Source organism: Thermobia domestica, chromosome 14 (assembly GCF_964235325.1).
Source record: "Thermobia domestica chromosome 14, izTheDome1.hap1.1, whole genome shotgun sequence".
Lineage (NCBI taxonomy): Eukaryota > Metazoa > Arthropoda > Insecta > Zygentoma > Lepismatidae > Thermobia > Thermobia domestica.
In genome coordinates this window covers 135692401-135709918 of record NC_137467.1, presented here as the reverse complement: position 1 = coordinate 135709918, position 17518 = coordinate 135692401, and the positions used below count along the sequence as shown (strand labels likewise).

At 37.0% G+C, this 17518-nt stretch overlaps 1 protein-coding gene across 1 annotated transcript in view; it reads left to right on the top strand.

The window, feature by feature from the left end:
* The first annotated feature begins 2426 nt into the window (after positions 1 to 2426).
* Positions 2427 to 17518, top strand: part of LOC145670331 (acid ceramidase-like) — an 86985-nt gene continuing 71893 nt past the window's right edge. Inside the window, exons 1-3 of the mRNA XM_081738859.1 lie at positions 2427 to 2597; positions 6625 to 6772; positions 13676 to 13716. Coding sequence (XP_081594985.1) covers positions 6650 to 6772; positions 13676 to 13716 — 164 coding nt within the window. The 5' untranslated portion in view covers positions 2427 to 2597; positions 6625 to 6649. The remainder of the gene's footprint in view (positions 2598 to 6624; positions 6773 to 13675; positions 13717 to 17518) is intronic.

Below are 17518 nucleotides of genomic sequence, written 5' to 3'. Positions count from 1 at the left end.
TAATTTGGAAGAGGTGGGGGCCAACTTCAGGCACGTAACGAAATTTGCCCCTTTTATTTCTTTCTATTAGTTTTACAAAATGAGACCTGTTTTTTTTTTTTTTTTTTTTTTTTTTTTTTTTTTTTTTTACAAAATCAAACATACTTGTTCTCGGAGTCCTTTTCTGATTTTGTTTTCTTCATACGTTGTAACTGTGTATTTTGTTCATTAGCTGCAGAGAATAATATCTAAAACGAAGCACCTCGACGGAATTTGACATCCCAGTACGCACACCTCCTGCCTTTGTTTCTGCTTCTAGCCAATGTTGCTAAGTCCCTCCAATATAATATTCACCAAAATTTCCCCCTCAAAGTTTTAATAACTAATGATAAAATTATTTGGCAAAATATTGTTCTAAGTTATGGGGCGTTTACACTTAGTCGATTTAGTCGCACGACTAAATCGACTCGCTGCATTTGCCACTAAATCGAAGCAACTAGGCCGAATCAGATTGATGGATGTCTTCAATTATTTCAACCACAGAAAATAGAACGTGTTTTAATTCAGTTGCCAGTCGATTAGTCGGCTTCGATCAACAAGCGATTAAGTTGAAGTCCCGTTTACACGGTCGATTAAGTTGAAAGTGACGTCAATTCAACTGAATCGAACGCAAATCTACTAAGTGTAAACGCCCCATTAAATATATCATTTTGAACAGGCCTAATACAACAAGGAATGGAATTAAAAAAAGAATAGGAAAAAGAAACACTGAGGAAAACGAACATAATGTAACTAATAGAATTATCTCGTTACAGTCGTATTCATTATAATACAACTTCTCCAGAACTCACTTAACATTCTTCTTCTCCTTCTCTTCACTATTTTTGCCAGGACTAACTCGAGTGGCTGGATGGAATTCTCTTCGTTTTACTCTTTCATTTTCAGACTAGCTTTCCTTCAACCATGGCCTGAACACACCAATAGGCATCTTTCTTATCTTTATCGAATAAGGAAGAGAAAGAAGAAAATTTAATACTATAATAATACTATAGTAATTCTATAGTTCTTCTGGTGTCAGAAGGAAAATCAGTTAAAGAAAATTAATTAGGACGACCTATGCTCTGGTGTAGAATATTATAAAAATAATTGATGTAATATAATGTAATTATGTAATAAAGTAATTAAATATAATGTAATAAAATGCAAAATGTAATTAAAATACATTATTCAAAAATTTTGATCTCATGTTGAATTATCTATTATGTTAATGAGAAAGTATAGATACTTCTACATCATACATTTCAGATATTATTTGATTAGAATTCAAAAGTATTTTGTATAGATTAAAATCTCATCCTTCTTTCTCAATAGATGTATTCATGTTTACAACTTTAAAAGAATGCACACTCCAACGTAGGGAAGGGAAAAATAAACACATTAACCAATATTCCAGCATATGGTTCATTCCTCTCCAAAGGAAGAAGGAAGATTTTTCCACTCTATGTCAAATAACAAAACAACACAAACCATTCGGAGTTTCTACGCATTTTTTTTCGTCAAAACCTTTTTAAAATGACAGAGAAGAATACTCACCCCTCTCGTCGAATATTGTCAGCTAGCTTGAATTTCTTGGCAACATCGGATTTCGGAGAAAACAACTGTTTCACTACCATGTGGTACGAAGAGAAAGCTAATAGGTCGATTTTCCATACCTCTTCCCAAGGTTTTTAAGATGTTTCAAAAAGTTTAGACCCTATTGATAATTTACTATGAAATTTAAAAGAAGCAACACACTTCGTACACAAGTTTAATTTCTGTTTAATAATAATAATAATAATAATAATAATAATAATAATAATAATAATAATAATAATAATAATAATAATAATAATAATAATAATAATGATGATGATAATAATAATACAATGTGAGAAATTCATACGCAAAATAGGATTTTTTGCCTTCGAATATGGGATTTGATAGTGTTTCAGGTAGGCTTCACTGTGCATTAGTGAAGTCAGCAGGAGCCACATATTTTTTCTGGGCCCGGGCCTCCAGATGGGTTAATCCGGTCCTGGTAGTGTATTATGAATTACCAGGTGAACCCTTCATTTACACAGCACCAGGGAATATAATATGCATTTGAAGGCTATCACTGGCGAACTCCATGGGGAACCACATTGTCATTGTTAATAGTGTTAAGAAGTAGAAAAAAAAAATATTAGTAGATGAGATATGTTCCCAACCAAAACCGGAATCAAATGACTGAATTGAACGGACTTATGCAGAGTCGGTTTGACGTATGATTAGAGTCATACTAAAGGCCTGACTACTGCAAAAAATATATGCTAGTCGATCGGTTTAGTATTGCACTAAGCACGTATCAGAACGACTATACACAAGGCCCAAAGAGTCGAATTAAGCGGATAAGGTAACACCTTGCCTGTCACTGTATGCGGGTAGTGGCTACTATGAAATAATTTCGCATGTCATTTGTTTGTTCTTTGTTTATTATTTCTGAAGTTTCTGACAGTACCACATATCTGGAGGCATTTGAAACTGTTATTGAAGATTAAGTTATTAATTCATTGCAGAACAAGGGAAGAAGTAGTATAAAAGTAATTATAAGTACTTTCTTTGTTCGTCATGAATATTGTTAATTGTGTTATGCAGGCTTGAGGATGAAGTGTTTTATTTACGTCTGTTCATTGTTCTTTGTCATATCACATGATTTTGACACTTTCATAATACAATAATAATGGAGGAGGTGTTTCTTCTCTAGTACAATAGAAAAAAGCGAACAATAGAATAATAAAAATAATATATCAACGTTCAGAGAAATTTAACAGTATTTTAGGTTTAAACTTTAAATGTTGATCCATCCACCTGTAGCATAATATTTATTCAAATTGCGTTTGCTTCTTAGAAATCATGTTTAAATTTCATTGTTGTTATTGTTATAAAATATTAATATAAAAGGAAGCATTAAAATGCAATTGTAGAGATGAACATATGTATTTTGACATTATTGTTTCCTGTATTTCCTATTATTGTTTCGTTTTTCGGCTTTCACATGCTTTTCTGTTATTGTTTCGTGTATTTTCTGTGTATATAGGAGAATACCCTGTATGTTTTCAAATTCAATATCCTAAGCAGTATACTAAATATCTATTATTGTTTTCAATAATAATATGAATTGAGCATATTCACTTGAATTAATTCTTTAGTGTCGTAACACACGGAGAAAAGAAATAGTGGTAAACTTTATAATGTCTCTTCAGTTGGTATCCTTACGCAGACACGAGAAATTACACTCGAACAATGTTAATGAGATGGATACAAGCTATCAGCAGGGGGCGCGGTGGCTCAGTCGTAGAGCGTTCACCTCCGGTGCTTGGGGTCCTTGGTTCGATCCTAGCTTGCGCCGTGTGGACTTTGTGATGGGCAAACACCGTGCTCGTGCGTTTTCTCGGGGTTCTCCCGTTTGCTCCCACTTTCTTCATTTCACTCATCTCTCATTATCACCGTCTCCTTTAGTCTAACCGGCATAATCGTGGGACGTTAAACTTAAAGATTTCATTTCATTTTTTACAAGCTATCAGCTAATCCTCCGCAGATGGCAGTTCCGGATTATACTCCCATCACCCTGCTTTTGACGTTGTATTACTGTCTATTTGTTGTAATTTTGATGTACATTACCTGGAATTACTGTTCTCTGAATTCTACTTGGCAAATCTTTACTTTACGCAAGGCAGTGACAGTAACCGATTCATCTGAACCGGTTCCTGCAGTTACCAGTTACAGTTCGGAAAAAGGAATCAATTCATCAGAACAGTGACCAAATTACTCCCCGTTGTTTAGGAGGCGTTCTCCATTGGTCACTGTTCTCATGAATTGATTCCTTTTTCAGAACTGTAACTGTAACTGCGGAAACCGGTTCAGATGAATCGATTACTGTCACTGCCTTGGCTGGTAAAGAAAAGAAAGAACCTAGCTACTAACCTACATGAGAGACCAATATTCTAGAACCTTCCCGAACAAAAAGCATTACGAATTAAAAATACACAGAAAGGAATCTAAACTGCACTAACCTAAATAAAAACGCATGGCATTTCTACAAAATAAAAAAAAATAAAACTCACGTCTAATGATACAACATACCAGCATGACGTAAGAAAAGGAAGTAACGTTCACCAAGAGAAATATCTGCACCAAAGTTTTGCTTCTACAAATATAAAGCAAAATCAAATTCTCAGATCTATGAGTACACACCAAATTCCGCTTCAAAGAGACCATAAATTGTCAACATTTTGAGTATGTGCACCAGAGCAAGGGTCAACAAAATTCAAAGAATGATTAACAGTTAAATGGTTCTATTTTTCTCTCTCCAAGGCACTATAACCTTTCCAGCAGTCAGTTAGCACGATAGACTGTGGATGCACATGCGAAACAATAATAAACAAACTTTCGGCGGAGCGCAAATTATCAACACATTCATGTACTGCAAGCACTTTCTATTATAGCAAACCACATACACAATCTAACGACTACTCTCACGAAACCTTGGATATAAAGTCAAAAGCCGCGAACAATTTTGGCATCTCTTTTCAAAATCAAGCAAACTACAGAGAGCTGAAAAACGATAATAATTCACATCGGAATTAATGACATACTTATTCAGAAATGATGAATTCAGATGACGTGCATTAAATTCAATAAAAGGTTCAGTAACAGCAACTCGTAATTGATCAACAGTCGCCATACAACTTGCCATATTCAATACACAACTACAGCAGTCACCAAGCAACACATTTACAAACAAATGAACAATAGGTCACATAAAAAAATGATGACATCTAATGAGAAAATAAAAAAACAAACTAAATCCATGTCAATCAGAAACAGGAACGACATCTACTGAGAAAAAAATTAGATCAATCTGAATTAGCAACAGAAAGGAACCAGTGACATTTGTGAATAATACTAACAGTGACAGGATAACACTGCCTTGCCCAAAGTAAAGAGTTACCTTCCACTGTACATTCTTAACTGCTGCTTACAAATTTTTCTTACTTCAATTCTTTTGTTACTCTTCACTAGATAATTATTCAACTGTATTATTATTACTGCTCAAAATTAGTACCTTCCGACATTTAAGTGATGCAAATTACGCACTATCAGAACTAACGAAAAGAATGTACGTTCATGTTATCATATTTCCAACCAGCACAATAACAACAACGGCTACAATGTTATTTAAGTAAACTTTTAGGTGGATGGTGGTGGTAGAGGCGAAAACTCCCTTTAAAATACATGTCCTGGGACATAAACGGTAAAATATGTACTAAAGTACTTCTTTCCGCTTAATGTTTAGATGAAAGGGACCTAACTTAACCTAATAATAACAAGTTAACGAAATTGTATCATTTTTGTCGACCGAAAAGAAAGCTTCGTACCCCCTCAACTAAACGTGGGCTTTCTTTCTGTACTAGGTTGCCATATTAGGAGATATATATATTCATGAAATATAAACTTTTCTTACTAACTCAGATAATGTTTCTTAAGGGAGGAATTGCATTAATAGATGCAGATTGACTTTAGGAGAGCTAATTATAACTACAGCGCGTGCACATATAGCATGAAGACTGCAGTGTAAATAACACGAATTAACTTCAATACACAAACCAACATTCTAGGTGGCCACTAAAAAGTACAAATGCTATTTAGCCGATTTAGGGCGGGAGCGCAGCAAGGGGGCCGAGGGGGCGGGTCAGCGAACGTGGGTATACACTATGATGAGGATAGTGGAAAAACACTTGCCTTGGGTATAGCACAGCTTTGAGACACTTTTGTATTTACTTTGTACACTGCCTTCACGTACCACTTCACTTCATATCTTCCTTATGTAGTATTACGTGGTAAGAACACACTTTCCATTTCGAATTATGCATCTAGTAGGTAAGATAACGATATGTTTTCATTACTTCTACAGTTCTACTGTGAAATCAAGTAATATATTTGAAGTACATTCATAGATTTTACAAATTTATGCCTGCATAAAATGAGATAGCACCTAAAATTTTCCCCATTTCACCACATCATGCTTGTTGAGGTTCAGGTGGTGCAGTGGACACACCACATTCTCAGAGTTTACAGGTAAGATTCAGTACCCTGCATGAAGACATGTTTAAAAGGAAAAAATCTCTGCAAGCAACAGAATTAAAGTTATTAGTACAGTTGTATTTTGTGTTTACAAGTGTAGGGTTGCTAGGGTAAAATCATGACAAGTGATATACGATGGTTAAAATAAATGGGTGCATATGAATGATGACTGTAGTAGATACTATTTTCCACCGGCAAAGTATTTCAACAGTCTACAAAAGCTGTATTTTGTGTTTACAAGTTTAACGTTACAGGGTGACATGTAGATGTTTGAAAGTGGTGGTTGAGAAAGCGACAAAACTTTCTTGGTTACCTTTATATTATTTTTATTATTATTGCAATGTATTATTTGCATTCATGCTGATGTTATCAAGTTTCACGTCATTGTTATTTCATGAATATTTTTTTCCAGCACCTTCTTGCCAATATTTCCTTTTACTTATACCAGTAGGTTTACTTATTTATTTATTTGTCTTTTTGTAGGAGTAAGAATTGACTTATAGTGAAAATGTCGTTTCTGCCAAGGCTCATCACAATTACTACTCTACTTTTCGTTTCAAACGAAGGAACTAGTCGACTGTACTCTGAAAACGATTCCACCAAGAGTATTGAAGTACCTGAATACCCACCGGTGAGTATTAAATTCTAAGGTACTAACCTAAAATGTAAGTAATTGTAACCGTTTGAGCAAAAACTTCCTGAACACATGTTCATTGAATAAACTAATGTTGTCGGTGAAACTACACCACGTTGATTATCTTCTTTCGGTTTAGCTCCACAGACAACGTTAGTTTGCTCAAAACGATATATGCTGGGAAGGCAGTAACTTTTCTTTGAACGTTTTCAGTTAGTTAATCTTGAGTGCTTTCGAGTTTTCTTTTCTTTTTTTTTTTTTTTTTTTAAATGGAACCTCGAATATGCATCCTATTAAGTAAAGTACTATAGTTTAATTTCTAATTTCATATTCTGTGTTAGAAAGGTTGAGAACTACAGAATTGGAAGCAAAGTATGACTGTGTAGAGTGATTGTAGAAATTGCTCTGTCCATGTTATCGAAGTATTTAAAAGGAACGAAAGTCTACAGGTGCTGTTTCGGCAAGGGAGAGACAAATCTTCATGTTTAGAGAGAGAGGGAAAGAGAAAGAAAACACTTTTCTCTTAACCTTGCCTCCTTGGAATTAATATAGAAACAAACTAATAAAATGACGATATTTCGCTTTGCATGCATGATCCTCTTCATTTGGTTTAAGTGAATATTTCGACTCGCTCGATAATCATCGTCGAAACCATTTTTTACTTTTTGTAGGCTGGAACTTCTATAATACTATTATGTCTCCTTATATAAGTGCTGTGAAGAAAATGAACCCCGAATTTACGTACTACACTAGATTTTTTCAACGTTATTCAGTTTAACACTTCCTTTACAATATCGACCCACTAATACACGATTAGGAACTGTTATTTCGAGTAACGGTTTTGATATCAAATGATATTTCTTGTTCATTTAACTTGTCACTATGCACACTGGTTTCCAGGTATACCAAGGATCACAGTTGCAAAAGTAAGCTTTGTCATTTTATTAATTTAAGATGCACCCCGTAGCATTTATCAACAAATGTACCAAACAAATTGTTTGATGGAATATCTGGCTTCTTTATAAATGTACTTTTTTTTCGTTACACTACAAACTACAATGTGATAATATGTTACCGAATTCATTTTTGTTTCGTAATTGTATACTAGCGTATAATAAGAATGAAGCAAAATAAAATATTGTACCGTAGTACGACTTATTTTATTTTTATCCAAATTTGCTGTAGTAACTTTCGGGCCTCGTGCACGAAGTGCACTGTCAGAGTCTGTTCCTCGACCTTGGCGTCTTAGCATGTGACCGCTATTCCCTAAGCCCTGCGCGGTAGAACCAAAGCCCTGCCTACCAGTTACCCACTTGTGGAGGCGGACTGCTAGCGAGTCAGTCCTCCCATGCTCTGTGGGCATGGTGCCCAAGCATTTCAAGGTAAGCTCACCCCCCGCACATGCTCACCGTTATCTAGATTCCTGGGATTGTCTGCTATGAGTTAACGAATCCCACGGTATGACCACAGCCCGGCAGAGTTCAACCCAATCCGGGAGCCCTAGGCATGCCCGGTGAAGCTTGTTCAATCCCGGCCCTGCCTGCCTTTATCGTGCAATTGGCAACCGCCTTCGCGTGTAGACCATGCACATGTCGAGGTACTGCCGTATCTCATCTCGAATCCAATGGTAAGCGGTTAGCGTACGCGCCTTTGGCGTACGAGCCCCGGGTTCTATTCCCGGCGGGAGCTTAATGTGGTTCGGATTCCATGTTAATCAGTAGGTCTACTTCTCATATAGCCTCGCTGCAAAAAGGGACGCTAAACTAAAATCAACTCGAATCCAATGGTACGTGTTAAGTCACCATTTGATTTTGATGCGAGCCCATACCCCCCAGAGTTTCCTCTTTTCCACTACGATCGGAACCCGTTACCCTGATACGTGGGATTGGCACCTTTTCCCAGTCGCCGTTCAATCCCCCTGCAGACAAGAATGACATTCCCCTTCCGATAGGATCGTTTAAACAATACGGGACTTCCTCTAATTACGGTAGAGGTACATTTTTACCAGAGCGAATGACTGATGTAGACCGTCTGGTCAAAGCAGGCATTATCATTGGGAAGCCATGTCTCCTCTGGTAGGCTCGTCCAAGCAATACGGGGCTACCTATCTTTTACATGTTTAGGTACAACGTACACGTCGTAGCTATATTACGTCCGTATATTGCTCGTAGGAGAAACCAAGTGAACAACCTTCTGAACTGGCAATTATGCTGCATTTTCATTAACATGGTTGCCCGTGTTCCCTGGACTTGTGATACATTCGATATATGTATTGATGATTTGGAGAAAGGAATCTCGAAGCGGAGCCCTTTCAGTAGATCGGGTAGGAAGGGGACAAGTAAAGAGAAAAGAAACAAATTCAAGAACAGAAATAACCTTGGTACTCAGGTGAGCACAATGTTCGATTGGGGGATCACGTGGTCATGTGATAGTGTTACGAGGTTGGGAATAGATAAGACTTTAGTGGAAGAAGACAAAATAATAGGATGAGTAAGTCGTAAAAGTGCAGAAGAGGAAACGAATAACAAATGAAAAGAAAGAGGGTTGAAAAACAGTACTACAATAATTTTTAAAAATTACAAATAAACAAATGAAATTTTATTTCACTGAAACTATGGTAGACTTTCAAACTATTCTATATTAGAACAAGAAGTGGTGTTAATAGAGGGAGGGCAAAAATGGAACCTCTTCCTCTGATGCTGAATGTACTTATTACCGTTCTTGTTTTATAGTAATCAATATTGAAACCGAAAATACTATTTTTTATCTCTTCTGGTTTTAGTAGAAAGTTAAGTGTAGAGTTAGGATCTGCTCTTTCTAGAAAAAGAACACTCCTTGCTATATGTTACCATTTTCGCTATGGGAGTCAGTATTGAGACCGGAAGTTGTAGATTTTTGCCACTTCCGGTTTGAATAGGATGATAAAAATGAGTATAATGAAACCTAATCCGCATAAATTTAACGCTGTTACTAATTACGATTATTTAATGATAATACATAAAAGTAAATTCACTTCTATCTACTAATTTCAAATTGAGGGACGCGGTGGCTCAGTGGTAGAGCGTTCACCTCTGGTGCTTGGGGTCCCGGGTTCGATCCCAGCCCCCGCCAAGTGAACTTTGTGGTGGACAAACACCGTGTGCGTGGGTTTTCTCGGGGTTCTCCCGTTTCCTCCCATTTTCTTCATTCCACCATTTCATTCATTACTTGTCATCACCGTCTTCTTTAGCCTAACCGGCATAACCGTGGGACGTAAAACTGAGAGATTTCATTTTTCAAATTGAGGGACGCGGTGGCTCAGTGGGGAACATTTACCTCTGGTGCATGGGGTCCCTAGTTCAATCCTCGACCAAGTATGTGATTGACAACGTCGTGTCTGTGGGTTTTCTTGGGGTACTCCCATTTTCTCCACAATGTAATTCACCAATTTTTGCACCATCACTCACTTGCCTTAATCATCCGTCTCGCATAGCCTAATGGGACGTTAAACTAAATCACCAAAAAGAAGGATTGTAAATATATATAAGTGCGAAATGCCACTGACTGCTCATTGTGTTTGAAACCCCTTACAGTAATGAGATGAAATTTGTCAGAAGCAGGTTATTAGACGATGTGGAATTTAGCGACCGTTTCAGCAAAGAGGCTATATAAGATGGACGTAAAGATCGTGAAATTAGAACCATATGGGGTCCCATGAGGAATCTAAGCCGGGTCTACCGCACCGAAAATGCGTGCGATAACCATATAACCACTCTGGAGCTCTTGTTAGAGCTGGTGGTGTTCACTTCAAGATGCTCGCTAGGCAACGAGTTTTGAAAACTCAGATCCTAATAAGGTCGAGAAAGTGGGATATCGTATCTTAAGTTTTTTTCTTTCAAAGGGTCTTCTTGTTCATTCAGATAATTTCGATATGAATCACGCTGCGTCGCTAACGCATTCGCCTTTGGTGTGAGCGGTCTCGGTTTCGATTCCCGTTCGGTCGAAAACATGTAACAGCTTTTTCTAGCCAGCCGTCTGGATGAGGTTTTTCCTGGGTTTCCCTCATTTACACCAGGCAAAATGCCGGGATGGTACCTAACATAATGGTCCCAGTCCGCTTCCTTCCTTCCCCAATCCTTTCTTCTTTCCCTTTCATCGGATGATGTGCTCGCCGAGGGACGTCATCCCTCATAAATGGACATAGATGTTGAAAGCCCAGAAATATAATTCCTAATCCCTAATTTGATAAGAATCACGGAATGGAAGGGCGTCTTTTTCTTTTGACCGGGTAGACGTTGTGTCGCGAAATGTGATGTCAAGGACTCTTCTTTTTCATAGAATGCGAATTTGTCCTTTTGTGACCATAGTAAAACATGATGAATTGGCCAGTGTATATATAGTTCCAACGAATATTGAATAATGTCATCTTGTATATCATCAACCTCTATTGTTGGTTTTAGCAAATTTTTAAGGACAAGAATTTATTGGTTAGAGAAGTTTGAAACGCGTATGTTCAACTTCCATCTACTCGCACCGTATTCATCGCACAGGAATGTTTTAAGGTCAAGCTACGAGTTTGCAGTAATGTTTCGCTATCGTAAGTGTATGCATCATAGCTTCCAAAGTTAACATATTTTATCGTGGCAGGTTTGCATGCAAAATTTTCCATGTGCAAAATTCATGAACGGTGCGAAGAAATAGGAAATGATTGGTATATCAAGAACATAATTGAGCGATACAAGAACCAAGAGGGCCCAGCTGGTAGGTCATCACCGAAAGATGGCGAGTGCCATTGAGCAGTTGTGCCCCCCCCCCCCCACCTTCCTGTGTCTCAGAAGTTAACGTCGAATAGCTTTCAGGAAAACCCCTTCTGCAAAACGTATGATGACCACACGGCTACACGTGTCCTAGAGATCTATGAACTACATCCTGCGCGGCACATTAAATTTCCGGAAGGTATTTGAGTGCCAGGGGCATTACCTAAATGAAACCCATCTTTGGGAGAGACAAGTGCAGATGCCTTTATGAGTGCCATCCATCCGATGACAAAAGGAAGTTTGTCACTATGCTGAATGAAAGTTGTATTTGTCTATCCGATTGTGGTATACTGCGCTCCATAACCTACACTTTAGCCGACCAAAGTTTCAATCTAGATTTCATCCGTAATTGCAAGGCAACTGTCTCGAAAAGAATTTATGCTCATTACAGGATATTGCTATAATGGAAGGTTACCGTATGCACTATTCGTCAAATGCCTAAAAACTCTCAAATCAACTTTGCATGCACTTTTTATACAGATCTTCCTAGTCTGTATGGAAATGCCACAAATCAAGTTCCTTTGTATCAAAACAAGACCTCGTCACATGCATCTCATTCTACGCACTGATTTCTGCAACGAATGGAGACAACTTCCGGAATCAAGAGTATTGGATTTGAGGACTTTCCGGTGAAGTCACCAGATGCTAACCCTTTAGATTTCTATGGGTTTGATCTTTTGAAGAGAACACTTTTCTCGCATGTTGTCACCACTCACTGGGGCTTGCATAATGTAGTGACTGTTTATAGAGGGTAATGGCAGAAGATTCCCGTCGTGTGCTTCATAGAAGCTTTCACAATGGAAGTTGTGGTGCGGGCTATTCTTAACATACGGGAACTGATTGAGGCAAATAGATAGTGGTTGTTAGTTTTTCTAAGATAATTTCGAATTCAGATTTGGATACATATACAGAAGTCAACCCTCTGTAAAATAAATATGATCTAATATTATTTGAAGGAACAGATCCCGATTTGCGAAACACTTAATATAGGAAGCAGAATAAAGTTATTTAAATTATATATATCCTTTCTGTGTCGTGTTATGTATTGGTGTTGATTATTTCAAATTAATCTTAACTTTTCCTTTGTTAAATTTGAAGAACAATTAGTTAGCGTGTGTGCTTCAGTGCGTGTCTTTCCCAGGTTGAATTGTCAGTGGAAACAAAATTTTCTGTGTCCGATCATCGTGAGGCAATTTGGGACTTGACTTGAATTAAAATGTAACAAACTTGAAAGCCACTGCCGATTATACATCACGTAACTACGGTCTTACTGAAAATAGGCCGTAACGGTCTTGCTGGTTACACGTCGAAAGCAAATATAAAAGAATAGATTCTCCAGCGAAGAACAGTGAAGATACACCTTGTTGACTGCTGCTGGTCACAAGTTAGAAAGAATATAAAAGGGGGGACTTACCCGTGAAGAGGGTGAAGATACATCTTGACAATTGTTGCTGATTGCACGTCAAAGCGGAATACAGAAGAATGAACTCGACGGTAAAGAGTAGAGAGCTTGTTGACTGGTGCTGGTTACACGTCAAAAGGAAATATAAAGAAATTATCTATTGGGGGAAAACAGTGAAGATACACATTATTATTTGTAGTTTGTCGCTACGAAATAACTGATTCAAAACGTTCGTTTTGTTTGTTTGTTCAAGTACGGAAGGTTGCCAATTCATGTTAAAATTACTGTTGTGGTAGTGGTGCCAATACTGGATATAACTTTTAATTACTGTCTCCCATTCCTTGCTTAACCACCTTTTATTTATGTTAAGTTTTAGATGTTTCAGAAGAACAGACTGCTTTCTTCTTTCTTTATGTTGATTGCTGCATTCTTGGCTGCAAATAAAATTTTTAAATTTGCAATATTATATTGTGTATTTTTTACATATTTGGAAAAACCTGATGCTGGATGTTCTATTTTAGTACCCCTAAAATGTTCTTTATCATGAATCTTCATATTTTGTTTGATAATTCAGTACACATTTTAAGGGTAAAAACTAAGTGAAGTGATGAAAAGCTTGGAGAAAATATTTTAAGTATACATTAACAACTATTCTCGAACTGTACTGAAGTGTGAAATGGTAATATAATATTTGTTTTTCAGTTCCGAAATTGTGAACAACATGCATATCCTCCTCAAAAGAAGTAAGTATTGTGTAATAATATGTGTAAAATTAGGCTAAATATTTAAATTGTGTGATGAATTTATGAACAACGCGTCGAAAACACTCGTTAAATCCATTTTAAGTCGAAAACATTAATAATAAAGGAAGATTGGTAGGGATTTCGTTTTGTGGAGGACTGAACTCACCTGGCATCTATATGTTCGAAGAAGTATTCGTTTTATAGAACTAAGGAAAACTGGAAGAAAGTCAAATGATCAAATACCCGGAACCTCCCGTGTATAAAGAATTATGCTAATGGCACCTATGCGTGCTCGATAATTTTCGTCAGCATACGTCATATTACTATTGTAGTTCTTACATACAGTAAATGAAAGTTCACAGAATCTTCAATATAAAGTAATACAAATGAAAAATATGTATAGTTCAAGGGTTCTTTTTTCTGTTAGTTTAAAGTTTTAAGAAGTGTGCCAGTACCATTTTACTTCGTACATAAATTTGTTCAATAGTAGTCATGTCCGGAAGAATTTTCGTTGTTATATAGACTTTCGTTGTAGATTTATTAATTTAAGAAAATAAAATAGTTAGTACGTTAATATAGTACAATTTTTATTAATTGACTCTACGTTATAATCAACATTAGCGTTTCTGGAAAAAAAAAAGAGAGAGAGAGAGAACGACAGAATTCTCAAAGACATTCACAAGAAAAATGAGAAATATGTCATTCTTGTATTCGCGCAACTATCTAATATTTCTCAGGCTTTAAATAAATCACGTGAACGGAAGAGCACGTTTCCCATTATTTCCTTGACCATTGTGGTTCAGTCATGGAGCACTCGCGTCTGATGCTAGGGTCCATGGTTTGATCCCAGGCCGTGTGAGCCTTTGGTAAACAACATAATGCCCGCGAGTTTTCTCGGTGTTCTCCCATTTTCTTCCACTTTCTCATTCCACTAGTCATTCATAATCACTTTCATTAATCAATTTATTTTCTTTAGTCTAAATGGCATAATCGTAGGACGTCAATCTGAAAGATTTTATCAATTTTACCATCAATACTGTTTAGGCTAAAGGACATAGTCGTAGTTCGTTAATTAAAGGTTTCAGTCTATTTATTTGGGGGGCGCGGTGGCTCAGTGGTAGAGCGTTCACCTCTGGTGCTTGGGGTCCCGGGCTCGATCCCAGCCCCCGCCAAGTGAACCTTGTGGTGGACAAACGCAGTGCTCGTGGGTTTTCTCGGAGTTCTCCCGTTTCCTCCCACTTTCTTCATTCCACCATTTCACTCATCTCTCATCATCACCGCCTCCTTTAGCCTAACCGGCATAACCGTGGGACGTAAAACTCAAAGATTTCATTTCATTTCATTTTCAGTCTATTTATTTATTATTAAAAAAAAAGAAAAAAGAAAACTTACATATTTCGGAGGAATTTACACTGCTTTTCATTAAGTAGCATTTGAATGAGTAGGAAGAAATACAACTAACCTGAAAGACATGTACCTCCTTTACCGGACGTAAGGGAGTATATATTCAAATTAGATAATTTAATTTAAGAGCATTTTTCATGTTCTATCTTCTTTTTAACTACAAAAGAAAAAGAAAGGGACAAAGACTTTTTGATCCAACATATACTGTATTGTATATCAATTAATCAGTTAGTAAGAGCAACTACGTAGTGGTTACTGTTTTATTGGGGTTACTGTGCAGTTACGACGCCAGGAGGAATGTGCTCCCCTCCCTCGCAGATATGCTGTAGTGTAATGTAGGTCAAGTAATATAAAACTGTATTTTCATTCGATATAAAAAAAATATGTTCCCCTTCCCTCCAAAAAATGTATATACCTCTGTGTTTCCTTCTCCTATGAAATTAAAGTTGATGTCGTCACTGTTGCTATGCAGTCGAATAAACTGCATATACCATTGTTGCACTTGGTCTCAGAAATGAAATGAAATCTTTTAAGTTTTACGTCCCACGGTTATGCCAGCTAGGCTAAGGGAGACGATGATGATGCGAAATGAAGAAAGTGGGAGGAAACGGGAGAACCCCGAGAAAACCCACGCACACGTTGTTTGTCCACCAGAAAGTTCACTTGACGCGAGGTGGGATCGAACCTCAGAAATGGAATGAAATCTCAGAAATGAAATGAAATCTTTTAAGTTTTACGTCCCACGGTTATGCCAGCTAGGCTAAAGGAGACGGTGATGATGCGAAATGAAGAAAGTGGGAGGAAACTGGAGAACCCCGAGAAAACCCACGCACACGTGGTTTGTCCACCATAAAGTTCACTTGACGCGAGGTGGAATCGAACCAAGGACCCCATGCACCAGAGGTGAACGCTGTACCACTGAGCCACCAGGGCTCCTGCACTTGGTCTCAGGTTTGATTTCTTGTGTTGACCCAGAACTATAAGGAAATCGAGGAAAATTTGAATTGAGAGATCGTGAACTCTAGTCTAGAGAGCAACAAATAACAGCGATGGGAGCCATAGCTCTACGTGGGTTGAATAAGCAATGGCGTCTCGCAATATAATGTTTTGGTAGTTCCCAGCCGTTAGCAAATATAACTTTTACGGTTGATTAGAATTATACTCTTAATAAGTGAAATGATAAAATCAATGCATAACAAATGGCCCATTTGATTAGTATATGGAATCAATTTTCCTGTACTTCTGAGCAGCAAACTTGTCTATTATATATATATATATATATATATATATATATATATATATTTGAGGCCTAGTATATTGTTTACATTTTTTTTTCTTGTTGATAGTCAATGCACTGATACGATTCTGTATTAAGCCCGGTGGGGACACTTGGTCGAAAAGGTGTTAAAAGCTGTTTCAGGCCAGCCGTCCTCAATGAGGTTTCCCTGGATTTTCCTCATTCACACCAGGCAAATGCCGAGATGGTACCTAACAAACAGGGCTCAGGCCGCTTTCTTCTTTCCCTTTCCTCAGATAGTGTGATCACCGAGGGACGTTATGCCTTATACGTGACGGGCTAACATGGCCATAGATGCCGAAAGCCCAGAAATCTACTTCCTAATCCCTGATTATGAATTAAGGCATTCCTTTTATTGTCTTTTATGTTCTTTAATATGGTAAAATATTTTTCATTTCTTAAGTGGGCATCGGAATGTAAACTATAATTTTCAGGAGCTTTGTTGTGCATCGGTAGGTTCCAAAAACCGCAATATCTTTCTACGAATTTCGCATCAGTTTTACGATGGTTCGGTAATGACATTTGCATTAGATTCAAAACATCTGTTTTCTCGTATATTTGAATTGTCATGTATGTTTTTTTTTTTTTTTTTTTTTTTAATTCTGTGCTAGATGCTAAGTTTACTCCATACATTTATTATTATTATTATTATTATTATTATTATTATTATTATTATTATTATTATTATTATTATTATTATTATTATTATTATTTAATTTTAGTGAATAACTTGGATACAAGGAATATTGTAAATGTAGGAAGTGAGCAATTTAATGTCTACAAAATGCTGTGAAATAAATTAGTAATCGAATGAAAACCTTCTCTTACATACCATAGATTTGGATGCGCAGTTTATGACGTCATAAGTCTGGGGCATCCAAATTTATACACTATACGAAACCATCTGGGCTACTTTGTACATTTTTGATAATCTTCATTATCAATTGTAGTTGTTCACTAAATTAAGATAAAAGTGGGGATGAACTGAACGAACAGCCTTAACAATATTGTAAAGTTCTGTATGCAGGTCAGAGGTAGAGGAAATTATACTCGGGAATCGTTTTCTCCCACTATCAAATTTTATTACAAAATCTTCCTGTT